At 47.2% G+C, this 22,801-nt stretch overlaps 1 protein-coding gene across 16 annotated transcripts in view; it reads right to left on the bottom strand.

Annotated features, from left to right (window-relative positions):
• The window catches only part of ANK1 (ankyrin 1), a 135,547-nt gene that overhangs the window by 67,903 nt on the left and 44,843 nt on the right, over nt 1-22,801 (bottom strand). For all 16 annotated transcript variants that reach the window (XM_030312564.1, XM_032592857.1, XM_032592864.1 and 13 more), the window contains exons 3-9: nt 11,040-11,138; nt 6,491-6,589; nt 5,330-5,428; nt 4,198-4,383; nt 3,025-3,123; nt 2,239-2,337; nt 1,869-1,967 (exon numbers count right to left, since the gene is read on the bottom strand). In XM_030312564.1, the coding sequence (XP_030168424.1) occupies nt 1,869-1,967; nt 2,239-2,337; nt 3,025-3,123; nt 4,198-4,383; nt 5,330-5,428; nt 6,491-6,589; nt 11,040-11,138 (780 nt within the window). The remainder of the gene's footprint in view (nt 1-1,868; nt 1,968-2,238; nt 2,338-3,024; nt 3,124-4,197; nt 4,384-5,329; nt 5,429-6,490; nt 6,590-11,039; nt 11,139-22,801) is intronic.

Genomic DNA, 22,801 nt, shown 5'->3' with positions numbered 1-22,801 from the left:
TGAAGTCGTTAGTGTGGGCCCTGATCCAGTATGACTGGTGTCCTCCTAAAAGGGGGAAATTTGCATACGGCCCCTCACACAGAGAGAGAATGCCTCTGAAGGCAGAGGTCAGGGCGATGCATCTACAAGCCAAGGAATGCCAAAGACTGTGAGCAACCACGGGAAGCCAGGAGACCGGCCTGGAACAGATTCCCCTTCACAGCTCCCAAAGGTACCAGCCCTGCTGACACTGATCTCAGATTTCCAGCCTCCAGAACTGTCAGGCGATGGGCCTCTGTTGTTCAGGCCACCTAGCGTGTGGCACTTTGTGACAGCAAACCAACACAGCTCATTGCCACTTAGTGAGTTTTACGGAGGTCCTAACTTATTTCCCAGTTGAAGAGTCAGAAGTTCTCAGTGAAGAATTTTCATGACTGCCTCTTTAAGCCCCATCCTCATAATCTGGGTAATATAAAATCATTACCAACTTAGGAACCTTTATGTAAGTTTAAACACAGGACCCCTGTGGGAAAACGCTGAGAATTTCCTGATCTGACAACAGAATCGGTGGTAGCAGTTCTACCTTCACTTACCCGAGGATTTTTACTTTTATATTATCTCATGTGATCATCCCAACGACTCTAGAGACGGGTAGAGCTCTACAGATGAGGAAACAGAGGCAGAGACAGACTAAGGGACACACTCAAAGTCACACAGCAACTCAGCCTTGGATGGAGGTTTAAACGAGAAATAAACTGGTTTAGGAGAGGATACATCCTGCCTCACCCCCAGCACCCGACCAATACACACACGTACACACACAAAGCCAGCTTGGTGTTGTGAGTCATGACCCAAATTACAGGTAGCTGTGTAGAAAGACTCCCATGATGATCTGTCACGGAACGGACAGCTTTCACGGTTATGGGCTATCTGCAACTGCCCACACAAGACCTCTGGGGAGGCTGTGAATGGGCCTGGTTTCTCCCTTGTTCTATTCTGACACCCTTCCAAATTCACCCCAACGAAGTGGGCAGAAGGCCTAGGGGAGGTATAAGCAGTACGAGGCAGTCTGACAGCTTTAGCCCCAGGAAGACTCAAGAGCTGAAGGAGGGGCCTTTGCTCTGGCCCTTCATGGACCTTGAGAGGAGCTATTCTGTTTTCTTTTTTAACTTCACTTCAGTCTGGCCCAGGCTCTAAAGACTTCTTGGGGTGCTTAGAGTCTGTCTTTTCTTGGAGCCAAGATAAAAGACACAAGGGTTAATCTAGAGCTGTAGCAGGCAAATGACAGTCCATGGGTCAAATCTGGTCTGCTGCCTGTCTTTGTAAATAAAGTATTATTGGAACATGATTGCTAGTTTGCATATTATCCATGGCTGCTTTCCTACAACAATGGCGGAGTGGAATCATTGCAACAGAGATCATGGCTTGCAAAGTCTATCTGGCCCTTTAGGGAAAAAGTTTGCCGTGCCTGAGATAGATAATAGTTAGAGCTATACTGGGGCTCCTGGGTGGCTCAGTCACTTAAGCGTCCGATTCTTGATTTCGGCTCAGGTTATGATCTCAACAGTTGTGAGTTCCACCCCCACATCGGGCTCTGTGCTGGTGATGTGGAGCGTGCTTGGGATTCCCTCTGTCTTTCCCCCTCTGCCCCTCCCTGGCTCATGCTTTCTCTCTCAAAAATAAAATCAAATAAACATTAAAAAAATAATTAGAGCTATACTGAGTGTCTCCTGTGTGACAGGCATCAGGGTACACATCACACATCACTGGTTCTGCGAGTAGTATTAGCATCTCTGTTTTTCAGAGGTGGGATTTGATCCTGGGTCCCCCTGACCTGGACCCCTGGGGAAAAGATGTTCCTCATGGGAGGGAAGTAGGGAAGCACAAACCTTGGTTTTAGCTTGGATGGGTGCCCCGTGGTCCAGCAGGATCTCTGAGATTCGCACGTGCCCATTCCGAGCTGCACAGTGGAGAGGTGTCAATTCATCCTTTAAAAGACAGGGTCCAAAAGAGAAAGCCCCAAAGGCACCTATCAGAGCCACCGGAGGGAAAACTGCCCACAGTATCACTGCAGCCACAGAAGCGGGGATGCTTCCTGAAAGACCACCTCAACTTCAGCACATCTCACTATGTCTCCTGCTGCATCCTGGCTCCCACTGCGACATCACTAGCTGGTACCTGAGAGCCACCACTCCAGCTGTGACTCTGGAAGGCAGAACTCCCTCCCTGGGCCTTGCCACGGAGCTCGCTGGCACCCACCTTGGTCCTTGTTTCTATCTGGGCCCCACGGTCTAGCAGGAGCCGCACCATGATCACGTTCCCCCTGCGGGAGGCGATGTGCAGTGGCGTGATGCCGTTCTGGAAGGGAGGAACAGGAACCAGTGAGGGTTTGGCACCTCCCCCTCTAATGCCGCTGCTATGCTCCCCACTCCCCCTGGATCCCAGCCTCAGCCCGACAGCGGCAGCAACATAAGAGGCCACGCTAAGCCTACCATTAGTCCATTTCTCACCTAAGAAAGGTTTCAAAATCTATGAGGATGTGACAGCATGGTGGTTAATCTCACCAATCTGACTGAGCCATGTCTCCCAGAGTCATCGTAACAGATTGGAAGAAAGCCCTGCCCTCCAGGCTTGCCACCTCGAGAGTGGGCAAACAGAAACTGATATGCAGGTGCCCATCCATGAGGGGCACCTGGGTGACTCAGTGGGTTAAGCATCCGACTCTGGATTTCGGCTCAGGTCCTGATCTCACAGTTTGTGAGATCAAGCTCCGCAATGGGCCCCATGCTGACAGTGGGGAGCTTGCTTGGGATCCTCTGTCTCTCCCCGTCTCTGCCTCTCTTTCTCTCTCAAAAATAAATAAATAAACATTAAAAAAAAAAGAAACCCATCAATGAGCAGCCTCAATAAACACCAGGTGGTCCCACCCATGGTCACTCGTGCCATAAGGAGGAAATCCATGGTGTCAAAGTGAGAGGCAGAAGCCCAGAGGCCAGACAAGCCCAAACCCCTGGCCTGAGTGCGGGGTCTGCCGGAGCACCTTACCTGTGGCGTGAAGTTGACACTGGCGCCCCTGTTGAGGAGTAACTGGGCCACGTTGAGGTTCTCGTAGTGAGCTGCGATGTGGAGGGGGGTGAATCCCGTCTGAAGCACGACAGAGGGGGAAACAACTTGTCACAAGCCTCGCACTGTCATTTTCCATCTCAGAATCAGCACAGGGATTCTGGAAATGTTGGCAGGGCCAGAGGACCCGATGTGGAAAGATTTTGACTGATGAGAACATTTGCTGAAGGGATCAAGGAATGCTTTCTGGCAAGTCATATTCAAAGCTAGGTCCTACCTCTGAGGGACCCACGTTCTTTGTACTGTGGTTCACGTGGACAAACCATGCACTAGCATGACCTGCAACTCTGCAGGGCCCACTCACGTGAATGGTTATTTACAAAGAGATTTGAATGAATGAATGAAAAGTGCTTTGGGGTCCATGATCTGAGCTCTAGAGATTGTTTCAGCCCTCTAAAGGGGTGTTGTGACTCAGCTGCTGGCCCTTGGACCCCTTCCGGGTCATTGTCATTATTCTGTCCTATAACCTGAGACCATGCCTAATCCGGTCAGCAGTTTTCAGACAAAACTCAGTGACCGTGGGCTGGAGGGACCGTGTGAATAGCTCAGTGCAATCTACTCCCACTGCAAGAGAAGTAATTAACAGCCCAAACTTACAGACAGTGGATCAGTAGTGCCTCAAAACATCAGACAGCTAGCTGTCCAGGCCCCTGGGGAGCCCTCCCAGTCCTCATCTCCCCATGTGTGGACACTTCCCTTCCTCCACTAGGGGCCAACCAGGAAAAGAGGGGTATAATTCTAGAACACCACCCACTAGATTCCCAAGTTTCACTCCGGCCAGAGACCCAAGCTGCCCTGGACACTCCTCTGGATAACCTAGAGCAACAAGAACCATTCCTGCTCCACACCAAGCACATCTCTCCTGGTGTTCACCAGGGGTTTAAAGTGAGGCTGTCCACTGTAGCTCCTACGGGTCCCAGCAGGAATCTGAAGGCCCTGTGGGAGCTGGTGTTCAGTGTGCATGGCTGGTACCACCTCTGGCCTCGGCTCATTCTTGGGGAGCTGTTGGGAGTTAACAGTGCCTCTGTAACCCATACAGCTCCGTGGTCCAGGTGCTAGAATTCTCCTGGTCCTCCTGGGCCTGGCTGCCCTCACCTTGGAAAGCACGTCCGGGTTGGGGTCATTCTGCAGAAGCACCGCAGCTGTCCGGGTGTCATCATTACGGGCTGCGATGTGCAGGGCAGGGAGGCGCACCTTGCCCTTTGTCCCGTAGTTGATGAGGTGTGCCACCACGTTCTCATGGCCCTGCTGCAGAGCCACGGCTAGAGGAGTGAAGCCGTCCTGGCCAGAGGAAAGGAGGAAAGATGCATTTGCTCTGACCGTATCTGACCACTTGCTGTCCTCAAGCCAGGACCCATGCTTTCACACCTCAGGGCTCTTGCTCATGACGGGCCCTCAGCCTGAAACGACTTTCTTACAACTCAAAGCCCTCTTCATCTGTCAAGCTCAGTTTAAATGCCACCTGGTCCCTAAAGCCTTTCTTGGCCCCACTTTCTTTCTCTGTAATCCCACAGAGCCTACAGCCACTAATTTTCCTTTGTAACTTGCTCCCAGTCTCACTGCATGCTCCGAGGGCTTTTCACTGCCCTCTGTTTCTCTGCCTACCCTTTCTGTCACCCGATCCACTGGTGCCAGGCCAGTGCCTTCAACATGGCAGAAGATCACTCATTTATTCATTTCATGAGTATTATTAACACCTACCAAATGCTAGAAACTATGCCAGGCACTGAGGATTTGATTGTGAGCTACTGTCATTAATCCCCTCAGTTGTGTGCTAAGGGGCACAGGACCCCGTGGACTGGCAAAGCAGAATGAGAACAAAGTCATGTAATTGTTGGCTCTATCTAGTTCAATTTCATCACTTCATCAATGACAAAACTCAGGATCAGAGCTGAAATGACTCATGGTTTATGGCAGGATCCTTTCTCATTAAGGTCCAGCCTTCAGTGGTGCTTAATGTGGGAAGGACAAGCTTGACTCTGATGTCATTTCTCTGGTATGTGTCTGGGCATTCCTCAAGACCCATGACTTTGTCCCTCACTCCCTTGAAGAGCCCGATGGCACCCAGGATGAGTGCAGTGATCAGAAGGTAGAGAGCACTCTGTGACACTTTACGTGGATCGTGACTGAGGAAGCATCTTAAGCCTTGTCCGAGGAATGCACGCTCCCGGCAATGTCCTGTCTGTGGAGATGTCCCACAGTGAGGCCATTTGCCCAAGGTACTTACTTCTGTGGCTACATTCTGATTAGCTCCATTTTCCAGTAAAAACTTAACCACTTCCAAGTGATTCTCTTGTGCTGCCATGTACAAGGGTGTAAAGCCTTTCTGTAAACCAAGAGAAAACGTCATTAAAATTTACCCACAAAATTAGGGAGACATGCTAAAACTGGGGCAAAATCCTCAACTGGAGGACACCTCTCTCTTTGTTGTATTTTCAGCTAGCCCACAGGGCCATGTCCCCACCAGTATCTCCTGTTGTAAAAACTCACGGACACTTTTAAGGGGGGCATTGAGCCTGGGTGGCTCACTTACTCAAGCAACTGACCTCGGCTCAGGTCATGATATCACGGTTCTTGATTCAAGCCCCACATCAGGCTCTGTGCTGACAGCTTGGAGCCTGGAGCCTGCTTCAGGTTCTGTGTCTCCCTCTCTGTCTGCCCTCTCTGTTCTGTCTGTCTGTCTCTCTCTCTCTCTCTCTCAAAAATAAATAAACATTTATGGGGTGCCTGGGTGGCTCAGTAGGCTAAGTGTCCGACCTCCACTCAGGTCATGATCTCGAGGTTCCTGAGTTCAAGCCCTGCACCAGGCTCTGTGCTGACAGCTCAGAGCCTGGAGCATGCTTCCCATCCTGTGTCTTCCTCTCTCTCTGCCCCATCCCACTCATGCTCTGTCTGTCTCTGTCTCTCAAAAATAAAAAATAAAAATGTTTTTAAAATAAATAAACAAACAAACATTTAAAAAATTTAAAAAAAATAAAAAGAAATGGCTTAGCGGGATTTATTACAAAAGGGCACCAAACTGGGGGTTGACACTCTATGGAAGTCAGCCTCTTACAAACACACTCCCCCTCTATTTTCACTCCCTTCTTTGTGAACCCCCTATGTCCCATGTCCTACCCACCCCTAAACACAGTCTCTCTCCCCAAAGGAGCCATAGCTAGATATATTATTTGGCTGGTTTCACTGAACAGAGATGGGGTCCACATGATCAACCACATCGTGCTTAGAATGCATAACAGAAGCATCAACAAATAGTAAGGGATGCCTTTGTTATTGCTTAGAGACACATTGCCAATTAAGCTATTCAGTGCACCCACTACATAATAGAAATACAGGTGGAAAAGAAGGGCAATGCCCTCTGGCCCAGGACCCGGGAGAGAGCCGTCACCTGCGACTGGGCGTTGACATTGGCGCCATAGTTGACCAGCTCCCGGACCACCTCATCCTGACCTGCGAGGGCGGCGATGTGCAGAGCTGTGTTCCCTTTCTGAAACACACGGGGAGAGGAAGCAGAGATTTCCCACCAGGCTGCCAACAATATTGTGACCATCAAAGGTAAAGTCGCTGTTAAAGGTATACTAACAAGGGTGCTGGTTGGGGTGGGGGACAGTGGGCTTTCTTTAGACCCAAAATGGGTAGACAACACACATGAGTGTGCCTGACCCATTATACACCTTGAAATGGTACTGAAAGCCCAAGGAGGAAAATTCTTGCTCTCCAAAAACAAAAACAAAAAACAAAAAACAAAAAAAACCACCTCACACTAATGGATAAAAAAACCACTTCTCAACACCTAATCTGCTGCATGCAGACGTAGCATTCTGTCATCAGCTGACAGACCCGTCAGCATTCCTCAGGACACACACTGACAGATTTGCCAGGCGAGCCGGCCTCCTCAGACTTCCAGCTCCTCACATCCAGCTGTAACTCTGCAGGATGACACAGAGCCCCCTGCCGTGAGGCCTGGAGCTCTGGGGAAGGAGGCCAGCAGGACTTGTGGACTCAGCACCCTTAACCTGGGGACGGAGGGAGGAGAGGTAAAGAGATTTAAGGGTAGCAATATGTAAAGGGGGGGTAATAAAATGAACTATATAATGCATCTAGGGAAGGGAAGAAGAATATGGAATTAAAAGGGGGAAAATAAATAGGAATGAATTCTTACTACAAAAAAAACAAAAACAAAAAAAGACTATTTGACATATTAATCAGTAAAATACATATAATGAGCCAGGGCTTCTCCAGATTAGAGAGGAGACAAAAGTGAGAGAGAATAGTACACAATTGTTTTAAAGTCAACTTTTTTGGGCACCTGGATGGCTCAGTCGGTTAAGCATCCGACTTTGGCCCAAGTCATGATCTTAGGGTTCATGAGTTTGAGCCCCGTGTCGGGCTCTGTGCTGACAGCTCAGAGCCTGGAGCCTGCTTCAGATTCTCTGTCTCCCTCTCTCTCTGCCCTGGCCCTGCTCGTGTTCTGTCTCTCTCTCTCTCTCTCAATAAAAATAAACATTAAAAAAATTGTAAAGTAAACTTTTTCAAAGCTAAAACCCTTAATAGGGACTAAGAAACCAGGCAGGTTGTGAGGAGGTGACTGGAATACTGAGGTTTCTTTGTCCAGATTCATCCCAGGTATTTAACAATTGCTAGATGGGGTTCAGGTCTAGCAGGCTTCTTCTGTTCAGGATGCTGGCCTTCCTGCCAGGCTCCTTCCTGCCTCCCGGATATCCTGGGGCTGGAACACAGGCACATTCTCTGACTCACCTACGTGACCCCACTGGCCCCCCAGCTCAGTGAGTGGCAGGCAGGACAGGCCCCACCTGCCAGCTTCAGTCAAATAGGGCAGGTGGGAGAAAACAGGACCCATGTGGGCCCATCTGTCCCCCCTGCTACTTAAGGAGCAGAGACCTCAAATGAACTCAGTATTTTTGCAGTTCATATGGTATATAATTTACCTAAACTACAGAAACACTTGCTAATCCATCTCAGACAACTCAAGCCCCAACAAGTCAGGACTTCAAACTCCATCTATGCACCGGGGCCATCTGTCACTGGGAGAAAAGTGTCCTCACCCAGGTGGAACTGAGCAGCATGGGCACCGAGCTCTGGGCCCCCCAGCCACCACTGTCCCAAGCACCCACAGGTGGGTGAGGAAGCCCCACTGAAAGCTCCTGGGGGCTTCAGGGGGCTCAGGTCTCTGTTTCCAAAGTGTGGCCCGTATCAGGCAGGAGTAACCTGCTTCTTGCCTCCCAAGTTGTCTTTTTGATTTCTCCTGAAGTCCCATTTGATAAACAAAAGTGTTCTTCCTCCAATATCCATCAGAGAATAAGTGCCAGAAATGAATGTATAGAGGCTAATTAATCATTTTTCATAGAAGTCCAAAGAGCTTACATTTAGAGGCCTTGGCACCTGGGTCCGACTCATTCACTGTACTAAGTGGAACATGGCTGTTGGCAACAGAACCTTCTCTAGAAATCAGGACTCAGAACTCCAAGTCTCCCTATTTAGAAGCAAGTGTGCTGTGCCCATTCATGCGTTTGTTTGTTACACACTGAGCACATGTGTGTCAGGCACCGGTCCCGGCACGGGAGTACAGAGATGATTGAGACTCGGGCTCCTTGACCTCAAGAAGCAACGTCAACTGTTTCTTTCCATCTGCCTCTTTCTGCTCGAAATCACACTCCATCAGAGCTCTCCCCCATAGAAATGCATCGGGGGGCAGCTGGACCCGTGCGGAACCCTGGCTGTGGATCCTGGCCCAAGCCACCTTCTGCATCTGGGCTGAGGGCAGCACTGGTGAGGGGTAAGAGCAAAGGGGAGACCCTGGTAGCCAGACCGCTCCCCCCAACACACACACCTAGACACACGTGCACACGCTGCGAACTTCAAGGCCTCTGGCCTTGGGTCAGGGGCACAGGGCAAGGAGCTGGGGCCTCTATTTTTTCTACCCCTCCCTCTGCATGAAAGAACATGGCCTGGAAGAAGCAAGAAAAATTTCTTAGCTACATCTGATCCACAAAGACCCACCTTCTCCAATTTGCAGGGAGTCCTAGAGCTCCTGGAAGCAGGGGGAGGGGGCTTCATTGAAGCAGGAGCCCGGTAGATGCAAGCAGAGAGATTAGGGCTTTCTCCCTCACTACCTGCGTTGATGCTGATCACAGGCCTCTAAGAGGCAGAGAAGGGAGGATGGGGACAGATGCTTTTGTTTTGTGCTTTAAAAACATTTAAGCACATTTAGGAAACTCTACTGGTTTTGGCTTTTTACTCTTTTCTTTTTTTAATCTTTCTCATGCTCGCAAGACCCATTATAATTCCCCAATCTGCTATGACTGTTGCTCAGCCCACGGTTTCTGCTTCACCTTTTTTCCTCCCTCTGTACAGCATTCAGGAACCACGCTGGCTTATAAAACGTCTATAAATAACAAAGACACACCAAGCATTCGCTTGCAAAATAACAATCAAAGGGGGAAATGCGGAGAGCGCAAAAATGCTGAAGCGTCATGTTTGCACAGCTCTTGAGGACGCGCCAGGGGAAGAAAAGCCACCCCAGCCCACACGGAGCCTGTCAGATGGCGCACTGCTTGCAGCCAGGTATGTGAGAGCACAAGAAGGAAAAATAATTGCATCCCCTTCATCCACAAAGAAGGGTGGAAACCACTGGTACTCGTCATGGGGTTAGGGAAAAAAAATGCCCCACATACATTCAGAAAGAGCAACTCAGTCTATTTTACCAGCAAGATCTTTTCACCTTCGGGAAGTGACATGAAAATTACAGAATTTTACCTCAAGGGATGATTGTCCCTTCATAATATTTTGGTAATGCACTTCACAACTACATATTATATCTCTACTTATTGTTCTTCTGGTTCTCCGCTGGAGAGGAGGCCCAATGTTTGCAGCACAGAACTGAAATCGAGGCTGGGTATAAGACCATGCTGAATAAACAGCAAACGAAAAGAAAGAGGCTGGAGAGACAGAGCCAAGAGGAAAACCATGGGAAGTAACCAGGAAGGAAGAGAAGAGAACGCTGTGCTCAAGTTAGTAGAGAGAGGTGAGTTTTTTGGTTTAGTTTTGTTTTGAAATGCTGGCAACACCTTGTTCGATAAATAAACAAGGCGGATGTATGTGAGAATTAAAATTGATTTTACAACCTACAGATGCATAATTTCATGACTGTGGTTTCTGGACTTAAGTCACTGGCACTTCTAATCTATGGCTATGGGAAGAGCATGCTGGCGTGGGAGGTGTGACGTCAGCCTTGGCCAAATGCCTCCTCGGAGAAGAGAAGGCTGTTCAAGGTAATTGGTAAGGAGAGGAGGTAAGTGTGCGGCTGACCAAGGAAGACTCACTGGGGAAGGATAAATGAGAGGGGTCTGGCTCTCTTCTCTACGCCTCAATAGCAACACGGTCACCGACATTTACCGATTCCTTCCTTCGCGCCAGGCATTTGACACACACGATCTCAGTTCGTTTTCATACGAATCCTGAAACCAAGTTTTACAGTCCCCATTTTATAGATGAGGAAATGGAGAGTTCTCACCAACTAACTTGTTCAGATACGGAGTGCATTGCCTCCGCTGGGAGCCGGACCCAAGGCACCTGACTGTAGAACTTGCTAGAGCTCTCAGACGCTGCACTCAAGTCAAGGACCCTAAGAAAACATAAAGCCATAGCAAAAAGGGTTCTCTTTCTAGATTTATAACCTAATGATGAGAATAAAGTAAAAGCCCACTGACTTTTGTGGAAACAGGGTCCTCTGCCTTTCAGGTGACTTTGGGGACTCAGAGAACTAGGAAGTGATTGGAAACACAAGAGAAATTCAGAAACACACTTGGCTTTCTCTCACGAAGGGCTGGTTTCCATGTCAGGGTCTGGAATGATACACGAGGGACCTGAACATTTGAATTATCAATGAAAAGCTCCCCGTTCCCTAAGAGACGTACCTTGGTTGTCGTTTCTAGAATGATTTCTTTGTGCAGAAGTTCAACCACCATCTTCACATGGCCTTCTTTAGAGGCCAGGTGCAAGCCGTTCAGCCCATTCTGTAAAGAGCAGAGAGGCAGGAAGAGTGTGGTTAGGAGACTATGCATTCTGTTCCAGACACCCCTTCCTTGTGAAGAGATGTGTGAAGAGCCAGAAGGGAAGAAAAGGGGCGGCCCTGAGCGGGGCTGGCCCAGCGTCTCCGGGCACTTTTCTATAGAAGCATCAGATGACAGAACAACAGGGCAAGAGCGAGACCACCACTCCCCAGATTCATATCCATATTAAGTGTGGAGAGACTCTCACAGAGCCAGTGGGTGACCTCACTTGAAGTTTAGATCTTGGCCAGGCTTTAGGCAATCACTTCCTTAAAGTGATATAGCTTCAACCCCCAATGCAGCTAATTTTCATGGCAGCAATCAGTAAAGGCAAAGAGGCAACACCAGTACATCCTAGACATCTGTAAGGATAGACACATATTTGGTAGAATAACAAACTCTGAAATGAGGTCTGAGAACTAAATACTGCCAGTCACCCAGCTAGAAGATTTCGACATCAGAATCAGTAGTAAAATAGCCCCATGGCCACCTTGCCATTTCAAATGTGGCCAAAGCTGGTCTGACAGTTCAATTGTAGGGGGAAAACAAAATAAAAGAACCAACACTGTCCATGCCCAATCGTCCGTCCACGGAAGCAGATCTCTCACCAACCACAGAAAGTTTACGCTGTACCTGGTGAGGTTTGAGAGAAAGCTGCCTAGCTCAGGTTTTACTTTGCATTCTTGCACATCCTATCTTCCGATCCTTGCACTTGGATGCCTGAGTACTTTTTGGCAAAAGCTGACTTCAAAGAGTGCTACTTAGAACCACAAATAATTCTGACAATATGATGGAACTCATTTCACTTCTGGTGATGAGCAGATCTTGGCTCCATATGGAAAATGATGTTAGTCAATCAGCACTCCCCATGCCCTACTTTTGTGTTCTCTTTCTCTCTTCCTCCTTGCCCACCCGCAACCCCTCCCTCTTGTCCCATTCCTTCCTGTCTCCTGTTTCAGTCAACTCTGTTCTAGCATGTTCCCTTTCAGGGGAATGCCCCAGAGCCACTGCAGACTTTAGCTAATACAAAAAGACCCTTGCCACCATGATGGAGGCACTTGGCCCCTGAAGGTGTGACTTCTCCCCAAACACCTCTACAGCTCCACCGTGGGTCTCCAAAACCCCCACTCTCCCTGTGTGTCAGGGCATCCAGGACCAGCGAATGTTCACGGAAAAGACACAGCTGCTCACGTTAGCACCAGAGTCCCTGCAGTCAGTATCAGGAGATTCCTATTAAAAATACAAATATCCCATCTGGGAGTGGTAGCACATTAATCCTTAACAGGTGAGTTCTGTTGGCATTGCTCAAACCAGCAGAGGCAGTAGGCGTAAATACTGGAATAATGAGACATAAGACAGGTATCTCATGATGGGAGAATGGAAGGTATCTAAAACTCTACATCAGAGCCTTGAACAGGGGAAAATACAAGAGGTACCCGAGGCCTCAGAAAAAAAAGAGAAAGTGGGCTCCAAAGGGAACTTTGCCCAATCTCCATTCAATCAGACCCTCCCCGCACCCCAGACATGCAGAGCAAAGTAGGCCAAATCTTTGCACGTTTAGCACTGCCAGCCTTGGCAAGCTGTGTGTGTGGGTGGGGGGTGATGGGAGGGCCCTTTCACGAAACATTTCCCCATGCAAATGCCTAGAAATCACCGTTGGATGCTTTCCTCTTGCAGATTTTGTACACCATTAAATGCAGAGTCCAGAGTGGTGTTAATTATTCACACCCCGGTGTGAATGGGCTTATCAGATAAAGACTGGGTCCCAGTCAGTTTTGATAACAGAAAGGGAGACAGCAATCTGTTAGAACAGGAACCTGGGGGAGGGAGAAGAACACTGGGTGGCAGTAAACCAGTTCCCCTCAAATCAATGTACAAACACAAATTCACTAAAAAAGCAATTCGTCCAGTGACTGGGGCTCTGGAAGCCTGGAGCCAAACCCTTCAGCTCCGTGTCCTCAGCTCTGCCCTGGGACAGGTCTGCACCCTCCTCCCTCCCGGAGCACTGGGGTCTGCAATCCCCTCCCAAAACCCCAGCAGTGTCTGGAAGGTTCCCCGAGTGATCACTCAGGAACTGTGATGGTGTTTGCGGCTGTGGGAATCTCAGCAGCTGCTGCAGTCAGCTTTCCGCAGGGGACTCAGCTGTGACAGCAGCCAGGGTAGCACGGTGCTGATTCGCTGTGGTTTTAGTGCTGACTTGGGCAGCAAAGTACCTTTCCGTGAGCATTCGTTGATCCTGAACACCTCAAAGCTGGGAAGTTGGCAAGTCTACAAGGAAAACACCTAAGTTTACTGCTAATGCTCTGGGGTGGCTGTCCCTGCCCTTTGGACCCAGTGTCAGGATTGCAATCCAGAGAGATTCTAGAAGTACTGTCTGCCCGGGGAATGCTGGAGTGGAAAAGGATGTCAGAGACCCCCGAATGCTGAGGAAATCAAGGTCCAGAGTAGTCAGATGACTAGCTAGAGTCACACAACCTTTCTAGGGCACAGCCACATATAGAACAAATCTGCATTCCTCCCTTGCCCCCGCCACCAAAAAAGGATTTGGGTTTTGTTTTGTTCTTTTTGCCCCTAGGAACTAGTATGTTTCTTTTTATCGATGATAAAGTACATTTCTCCTTTTTTAAAAAAAAAATTGTTTATTTATTTTGAGAGAGAGAAAGAGCATGAGCAGGGGAGGGGCAGAGAGAGAGAGAAAGAATCCCAAGCAGGCTCCACACTGTCAGCACAGAACCCAGTGTGGGCTCAATCCCACGAACCATGAGATCATAACCTGAGCCAAATCAAGAGCAGGACACTTACAGCTGTCCCCATTTCCCCCCTTTTTTTTTTATTACCGGCAGCTTAGAGCTAATAGTCACAATCACCCATAAGGGTCTGGTCATGGCCACTATATTTTGATATCCAGGATTTTATTCATTGCCCTGGTCCATACAAAGTCCCTCTGCTTCCCTCCCTGCATCATAGCCCCCCCCCAAAAGCTACACTCTTGGCAGAAGGTGACCACATAAAAGGGATCATCTGAATAGATCTGTATCTTGAATTGGTTTACTTAGATTCTAACCCAGATCCTGGTTCAATGTTCTCTTTCTTCTTTATGGATTGTAGCTTTCTGACTCTATTTTTACTTTGTTGTTTGCTTTCACATAATCACCCTAATTTATGTTCAAGTCTATCATTGTGGTGATCTGAACTCAAAGCCCTCATCAGAGCCACAGAACCTAGCCCCACTTGGCCTAGGTGTCATGTGCAAGGTGCCTACGGCATGCACATATGATGTGCAAGAAGGCTCAGCATGATCGCAGAACAAGATCACATATGGAACATGGCTGGACCAAACATTTGTCTCAAGTACCGTAAGAGTCACGGCAGTTACCTAATGCAAGCATTGACTAATCCAATTGGGAAAAATTTACTGGGAACCTATTCTGTACCTGGCACCACACTAGAGATGAATAAGACACAGACACTTATCCTTGAAGATCTCAATTACTAGAGGAATAGATGCCTAAAAAATAAATGCAAAATAATGTGAAAATGCCCCAAACGGCAGGCATGGAGATTAGAAGTAGCACAGAGGAGAAAGGAGTTGCTCTGCCAAGAGGGTCATGAGGCCTTCCCAAAGGCCCTTTGCAAGGCAGCCTGTGCACAGGGTGACAAGTTCATCGACAATGGCAAGATGAGAAGCTGTCTCTGAATTTACATTTTAAACACAGGAGCTAACATTTTAGAGACTATGCTCCCAGCCCTTCTCATCAAGCGCCTTCCTCCATCTTCCAGGAAGCACTGAATTCAAGAGATGCACAAACACCCAGACCACAGAGGCAAGCTTCTCCAGCAACTGGCCTTAGCAGGTGGATAGCTGGTCACCATCTAGCAGCTGAAGTCACTGAATGCCTGAAAACTAAATTATGGCACATAAACACTAAGGAATTGTATAACTGTCTTATTAATACATTACTAGCCAATATAGATCAATTCCAGTATTTCAAAACAGTGTTTCCTGGAAAAATACTATATTTAACACTTTTTTTATTAGCTTTATTTATTGGATAGAGACTCATGCAAGTGGGGAGGGCGGAGAGAGAGGGAAAGAGAGAATCCCAAGCAGACTCTGTGCTGTCACTACACACCCTGACTCAGGTTTGAACCCACAAACTGTGAGATCATGACCTGAGCCTAATCAAGAGTCGGATGCTTAGCTGACTGAGTCACCAGGCGTCTCAACACACTCTTTGTCTTTAAAGAGATTTATTTTTATTGCTCAAATGCAAAAGGGGTAGGGGTACAAATTATGTGAGCTATTTGTTCGTAGCTATAACTATGGACAGAGATGAACCATAATCTACCAGCTCTTCAAAACCAGGATCCATGTGTTTTATTTTAGTTACATCAAGTGTAAGTTGTTTCCTAAAAGGAAAAGGCAGGCTGCTATATCTTGCCTTGCATCTTTTCACTACTTTAGCTACGCCCCTCCTCTTGACGCAGAATGGCAGACAGACTGCTGAGGGGGATGATGGAGAAAAACGTGTATCTCATACTCCAAGTAACTGAGTGTAGAAGATAAGCAAGAAGGGGGTAGAAGAGTATAAGAATAAATGCCTCAATTAAATTAGAAGCTGGATTGCAAAAGCAATAACTTCTTGTGGCCATTAAAAAAATTTTTTTTATGTTTATTCACTTTTGAGAGAGAGAGAGACAGAGTATGAGTGGAGGAGGGGCAGAGAGAGAGGGAGACACAGAATCCAGAGAAGGCTCTAGGCTCTGAGCTGTCAGCACAGAGCCCAACAGGGGGCTTGAACTCATAAACTGTGAGATCATGACCTGCGCCAAAGTCAGATGCTCAACCGACTGAGCCACCCAGGCGCCCCATCTTGTGGCCATTTTTGAACCACATGCCTTCCTTGGGAAAACACCAGCTTGCCATGCTCCTCTTCTTAGATTCCTCCTTCTTGGTCTCCAATTACATGTACATTCGATTAACTGAGATTCTCCCACAGCTCTTGGCTGCTCAGTTCTTTTTTTTCTTTGCCTATTCTTTTTCTCTGTGTCTATTTTGATCATTTCTATGGACTTATCTTCAAGTTCTTTGATTCCTTCCTCATCTGTGACCAATCTACTGATGACTCTATTAAAGAAATGCCTTACCTGCCAAAACACTGGGGCTTTTAAAATTTCTAGCATTTCATTTGATTCTTTCTTATAGTTTCCATCTCTCTAATTCCTCATCTTTTCATGAATGCTATCCACTTTCCCTACGAGATCCTTTAACACATTAATCACAGTTATTGTAAAGGCCATCTGATCATCTCTGAGTCTGGTTCTGTTTATTGCTTTGCCTCTTGACAATGGCTTTGTTTCGTGTGTGTGTGTGTGTGTGTGTGTGTGTGTGTGTGTTGCAATTTTTAATTGAATGCCAGACATTATGTGTAGAAAGGCAATAGAGGCTCAAGTAAATAGCATTTATGTCTCAAGGTCCTCAAGTGGACCTACCTCTACTGTGAAGTTGTTAGTATGGGGTGGGGAGATCTGAGCCAATCAGTCAGAAGTTGACTTAGGTCTGAGTCTTGTTACCTTCAGGGCACCACAGCCTTCAAATTCCTCTAGATGGAGGCTGCTGTCACCTTAAGCTTAGAGTAGAAGCTGGGGTGTTGGAGGGATTCCTGAGTTCCTGATTTCCCTTCAGCTCTCAGCCAGCCCTGCATGCCTGCACCTCAGCTGGAGTCTCTCTCCATGCTCCTGCCCCCCTCCCAGCAATAATATGCTTTTCCTTGTCATGGGGCAGGGAGGCAGCAGGGAAGTTCTCCTTCGTCTTGGCCCAGCCCCAGTCTTATAACCAATACCTCAAAAGCTCTTGCACCTGGATCTCAAAGGTAGGATTCTTGTTTTAAGTAAGTACTCTTTCCCCTCCTGTCTGTGGCAGCAAGACACATCATATCTTATACTTGGGCTTGGGTGGGAGTCTCTTGCTCCTCCTCAGCAGTAATAGACCTCTCTGTTCATTATTGGCACATGACAGTTACTGGGCCAGGATGATGGTCTCCTGCCCTCCCCCCAGGAGTACAGGGGTGTTGGGCTCTACCTTTCCTGTGGCACCACTGGGTCTGTGATGTAGGAAATATTCTTACCTCTCCCCAGGAGCAGAGGTAGTTTGTTTCAATTCCTCTGCACAACGAATGGATTTTTGCCCATTATCTGAAGATGAGAGGGTTTGTTTTTGCTTCACCTGAGGGAAGGTGTCTGTTCCTGCCTCTACCCCTGTCTGTTCCTGCCTCTACCCCTGCCTGTCTGTTCCTGCCTCTAACCTGTCTGTTCCTGCCTCTACCCCCTGCCTCCAGAGCCACCTAGTGTCTCCTGTATTCCTGTGTCACTGAGGGAGACTCTCTCTGGTCTCCTGACTTTCCCCAATATTTCTCATGAGCACCCATTGGAGGCATGTGGTTCCAGACACACTGCAGTTCACACTGACCTTTAAGAATTTGTTAACATTTGGTTTGTACAGTGCTGCTTCTTTCTCCCGTACTCTGCCGCAGCTAAAATGGTGGCCCTTTCCTTGGAGGGGCTTATCCCTCTTTGGAATTCAGTTAACTTGGTTGCACAGTGTGGTCTCAGCCCTCTGATGGGCTCAGGACAAATTATAATTTTGTATATTATCCAGGCTTATCTCATTGTAGGAGTAGGAACAATGTTTTTTGAAGCTTTTTACATCCTACATACTCCCTTTACTAAGTCTCTAAGACTACCCGGCCCCCTATGATCTCATTTCACATGGTCCTAATAGAGCAGACAACCCTTTTATGATCCTGTTTGGTAAAAAATATTCATGCCAAGCACACACACCTGGAGGTTTTCATGTGCCTTTGCTCTTTTTCAGGTAAAATGTCAACTTAGAGGATTTTTCTGAGAGGCAATCTGTCCAACAGGAGGGAGAGGAGATCTCAGCCAGGCTGTGTTTCTTTTAACATTTTTAACAAGAAGAAAAAGGGAAAAAAAGTCACATTGAGCTTGAATGATTTAATTTGGAGTATTTTTCTTTTACCAACTGTGAGAAATTCCATTGGCAAAATACACAATTCCAGACATTTGTTCTTAGTAAATTGTTCCTCTGTTTAGCATCTCTGATTGCCCCAATTACACTAATTGATTTCTAAATGTACAAATACAGTAGACATGTCACACAGAACATTTAACTCTTATCCTGTCCAAGCAGAAGGTGGTTTCAAATAGAAAAGCTGTGGGGTCCTGAGATCTTCTATCTCTTTAAAACTGCAAGAACATCTCAAAAGTGGCTGCTTACTATCCCATGTGGACACACAATCCCTTCTACCTCCTTTTCTCACAGCTGTTTATTTTACCCACAGACATAGCTAGCCCTGTCCCTCCAGAGCAGGCAGCCCAAGTTGTGTCCTGAGACTTTGAGGCCCACCTTCCCCCCCCACCCCACCATGTGTTCTGAAACTTACTGTTTCAGTCCCCCATCCTCTTTCTTTGAGCCAAGCAGTGTGTTTCTAGAGGACTTAAGCTAACATGCTAATGTATAGTATCCAGGAAGCATGATTTTTTTAAATTCATGACCCTACTAGTTCAGCTCATCAGATTACTTAGGCTGCCATCCATGGAGCAATGGAGCGCTGGCCAGGGAAAGTTTTGATGGCGAAAGGAAAAGGACTGTGAATCTTGGGAAGAACAAGCCAAGAGCAGTGGCAGAGAAAGGCAACAAGTCGAGGGCCCCAGAACAAAAAGAGAGGTAGGCGAGAGGGGCTTCTATGTAACATTGCCTCCTTTAACACTCCACTTTACTCTTGTGGTCAGTGAGGAACTAATCAGAAGATCTTGCCCATAAGGACAAGGATGTATACTAGAAAGTCATACACTTAGGTTTTATACTTAATGTCCCACTGTCCTATTCAGTCTGGGTTCTCTATGATTTGGCTACATCTGTCCAGAGGAGATTAGGATCAGACTCTATGTCACAGAAGTTTAAATCTCCAAATAACACCAAGCCTGTACTCTTTGCTCTATTATTGGTCCCCATTTGTGGAGCAAGATAACTGACATTATAATTTGCAAGTCTGCGCCCTGAAACAGAACAGGAAATAAGAATCTAAACAGGGCTTGTGGAAAGAAAAAAGGATTGAAATGGTTGCCATTTCTACTCCAAATCCTGAGACTGACAAAAAAGCAATGTAAGGGAAGAAAGAAAAGGCAGACCTATGGAGACCAAAGGCAGAGACAATGGGGACAAAAAGAGGTGGTAGAACGGGAAAGAGGGAGTGACTATTGCTATAGGTCTGACTATATGAGGAAATGAATTAAGCTGCTGGCAAAAAAAAGATCACTAGAACACTATAAATTTTGATTCCTTTCCCCAAAGTGCCTGCATTAAATTTTCAGCCAAAACAGAAATGAGATCAAAAGTGAATGGGAGTTTCTTACCCTTCCCTTCTCTTCCTCTTCCCTTCTCTCCCCTCCCAGCTCAGAGATGTCATTGTCTGAGGAAGCAGGGCAGTGAACCAGAAGGGTGCCTTACAGATGTGCTGATAGCAGCATGTCTGCTCTGAGAAAGAGGAGGGGGCTGCTACAGTGATTGGAAGATTGTTACACTGAGCAAACAAGTGAACAGACTGAGGATGATGGGAATTAGTGGCAGTCATGTTCCTGACTGTCTGAAGGGATTTACAAACATGGGAAGAGGAAGGGCTAGATAGAAGTCTGAGGTGTTGGACTAAACCTGGAAGTACTGATGTGATCTCATGGATTTAAAATATATATACATAGATAGATGCAGAACTAGATATAGATGTATAGATACAGACGCATGACAACCAGTAGCAATGAGTGCATCAAGTGACCAGATTTTGGTGTCTAAATACCATCCTCCACTAAAAGGAACCTTGGAAAAATGGCTGATCCAAGGTTGGGGCAGGGGATGTACAAAATCACCCTGGGACAAACAGGTGCCAGAAAGGAAGGACATGATGAGGACATGTTAAAGAACAAAGAAGCCAGCCTATTGAAAGCACTCCTACTGGCCTCATTTAGATTTGAACATCAAAGTAAACCATGAGAGTATCGGCATATAACCCATCAAATAAAATAGGAGCCCATGAGTATGAACAGGTATAAACAAAGAATGGAAAGAATCAGTGAGGGAGTAGGGGAGGAGGAAAAGCTTAACCTTTAGTAGAATACCAGCTAATCAATGTAGAAGAAATGATAGAGATGGAGAAGCACTCTCTGGAACCATCATAGTGGTAGCTGATACAAGTAGAGGGTATCAATGTATGCCAAGGTTGGTGGCTGGAAGTTTGATGAAGAACAGGATATTGGCATTATATCAGAATATCCCCCCCCCCCCCACACACACACACACAAAATACTGATCAACTGCAAACAGAAAAATCAATGACACCAAGAGATGACCAAGGTTAACATCACCAGGGATGGAAAGGGAGGATGATTTCTATGGTACTCCTGCCAACAATGCGTCACCCTGGTCTGGTCATAAGGAAACACCAGCAGACACAGGTTCAAACTACAGAATGGAAACTGTCGAAAACATGCAAGACAGGCAAGGACTTGAGAAGCATTCCAGACTGAAGGAGGCTGGTGAGAAATGACATCTAAACACAGTCTGGAAAGACTCTTAGAACAGAGAAAGAGAAAGAAAGAGAAGGGGAAGACTGGGGGCAGGCGGGAAGGGAAGGAGAGAAAGAAGAAGACTGGGGGAAAGTCAGGAAGGAAGGCAGCGGGGGAGGAGGGCGAGAAAAAGAGTGAGGGGAAAGGGAAAACAATTTCTCCTTATCAGGGCAGTCAGCAAAATTTTAATGGAGTCTGTAGATGGTTGTGTGGCATCCATGCTGATTTCCTGATTTGAAGGCCTGGAGGGTGGTTATGTGGGAAAGTGTCCTTACTATTGGGTGGCACACACTGGAATGTTTAGGATGATGGGGAATTATGTCATATATAGTAGATACTATAGATAGACACAGAACAAGAAGAACAAATGCAGTAAAATGGTAATAGAGAGTCTAGGTGAGAGAGTGTGAGAGTTCTTTGTTATTGTTCTTGTAACTTTTTTTATCAGGTTCAAAAGCATTTAAAATTTCAGAAAGAAAAGCCGGATGGTAGGAGGGAGTAGTGGTAGAAAAAAAGGCTGTGGGAGGAGGGACCAGTGCAGTGGGAACTCTGGGCTCTGGCCATGGTGGGATGAGGGTGGAGGGCGGCATTTAGAAGCTGAGCGCACACACCCTCCTGTTTCTAAAGAACCCAAGAGGTGCAAGTTTTACCGGAGGTCTGAGATTACCCCAAGATGAAGTCCAGAGTGCTGCCAAACCATGACAACCCCACATGGGAACCAGCTGATGGGGAAGCCTTCTTCCGGAGGGCAGGCATCACCTCCGGCAGGGCCACCCCACCTGATGGCCTCTGTCTAACCCAGATATTGAATGGCTCCTAAGAGACTGCTTGGTGGGAAAGGTCTGCTAAAAATATAGGATCCTGGAATGTAATCAATCAGAAGCCAAGAGGGCTGAAGCAACTGCCATGTCCTTTGTCCTTTGTCAACCTGTCCTTGTCCCCGGGACAGGGAAGATAGACTAGGAGTAGAAACTGAGGGCTGGTGCACACTTCAGAAAGAGGTGGCACAGATGGAAAGGAACAAGACTGGCTCTGAGCACTTTCCCCTCCTCTGCTTCATTACAGGCCTAGATTAGCTCTCCTCCCAGGTAGCTGTGATCCAGTGAAATAGGTATTCATGAGGAGGGAAAACACTTGAATGGTTTTCATTATCTTAAAAAAAAAATGGAAAGAAAAAGAAAAGAAAGAAACCCACACTACTCAGAGCCTTGCAAGGAGATGAGTCAACCCGGATCACCTTCTCTCTACTCCCGGGACACAAGGCAAACAGCCCCCACGCTGAGCAGCCCTGGCGCTCCGCAGCAGATCCGCTGCAGGGGCTGAAGGCCCTCTGGGAGCCTGGAGGAGGAAGTGTGAGCTCAAGTTAATGAGAGAAAGGGACTCTGCAATTCAGCTCAGTAGCTAAGAATATCTACTGTGGACTAGAAAGAATTTCTATGCCAGAGACCTTGGCATTCCTTTAAAAAGTTAAAAAGAGCCAGACCTTCCAAAAAAGGGCAGTGGGCGGGGGGGGGGGGGGAGGCAGGGCAGGTGGGAAGGTCAGAGGACAGAGCACTGAAGAAGGAGTTGAAGCCCTAAACTGTCCTCCTGATGTGTCACCTCACTTCTCAGGCCTCAGTCTACATATTTTCAAAATGGTAGGATTGCTCTGATGCCCTGGCTTCCTCTTAACTCGCAATTCTGCAGTAAAACAATGTAACAGCTCTCAGAAAACAGTTAAGATATGCATGTAGGGAGATGCACAGAGAAAGGAATGACAGGATTCACACCTAATTGTTCACAGTGATTGGGGGGGAGGTGGGGAAATGGGGGGGAGCCTCACAGAAGGCTTCACATATTTCTGTATAGCATAAATTTTGAAACAGCTACCCTGAACTCATTGTATTGCTAAATTAAAAATCACACCACAACGAAAATCAGGGATACGAGTTGTCAAAAACAACATAAACATTTATAGTAAAAAGTTCATAATCAAAGGAGAATAATCC

The sequence above is a fragment of the Lynx canadensis genome, chromosome B1 (assembly GCF_007474595.2).
Source record: "Lynx canadensis isolate LIC74 chromosome B1, mLynCan4.pri.v2, whole genome shotgun sequence".
In the NCBI taxonomy this organism is placed as follows: domain Eukaryota; kingdom Metazoa; phylum Chordata; class Mammalia; order Carnivora; family Felidae; genus Lynx; species Lynx canadensis.
The sequence above is the reverse complement of the archived record's forward strand: the minus strand, read 5'-3'. Positions and strand labels throughout refer to the sequence as shown.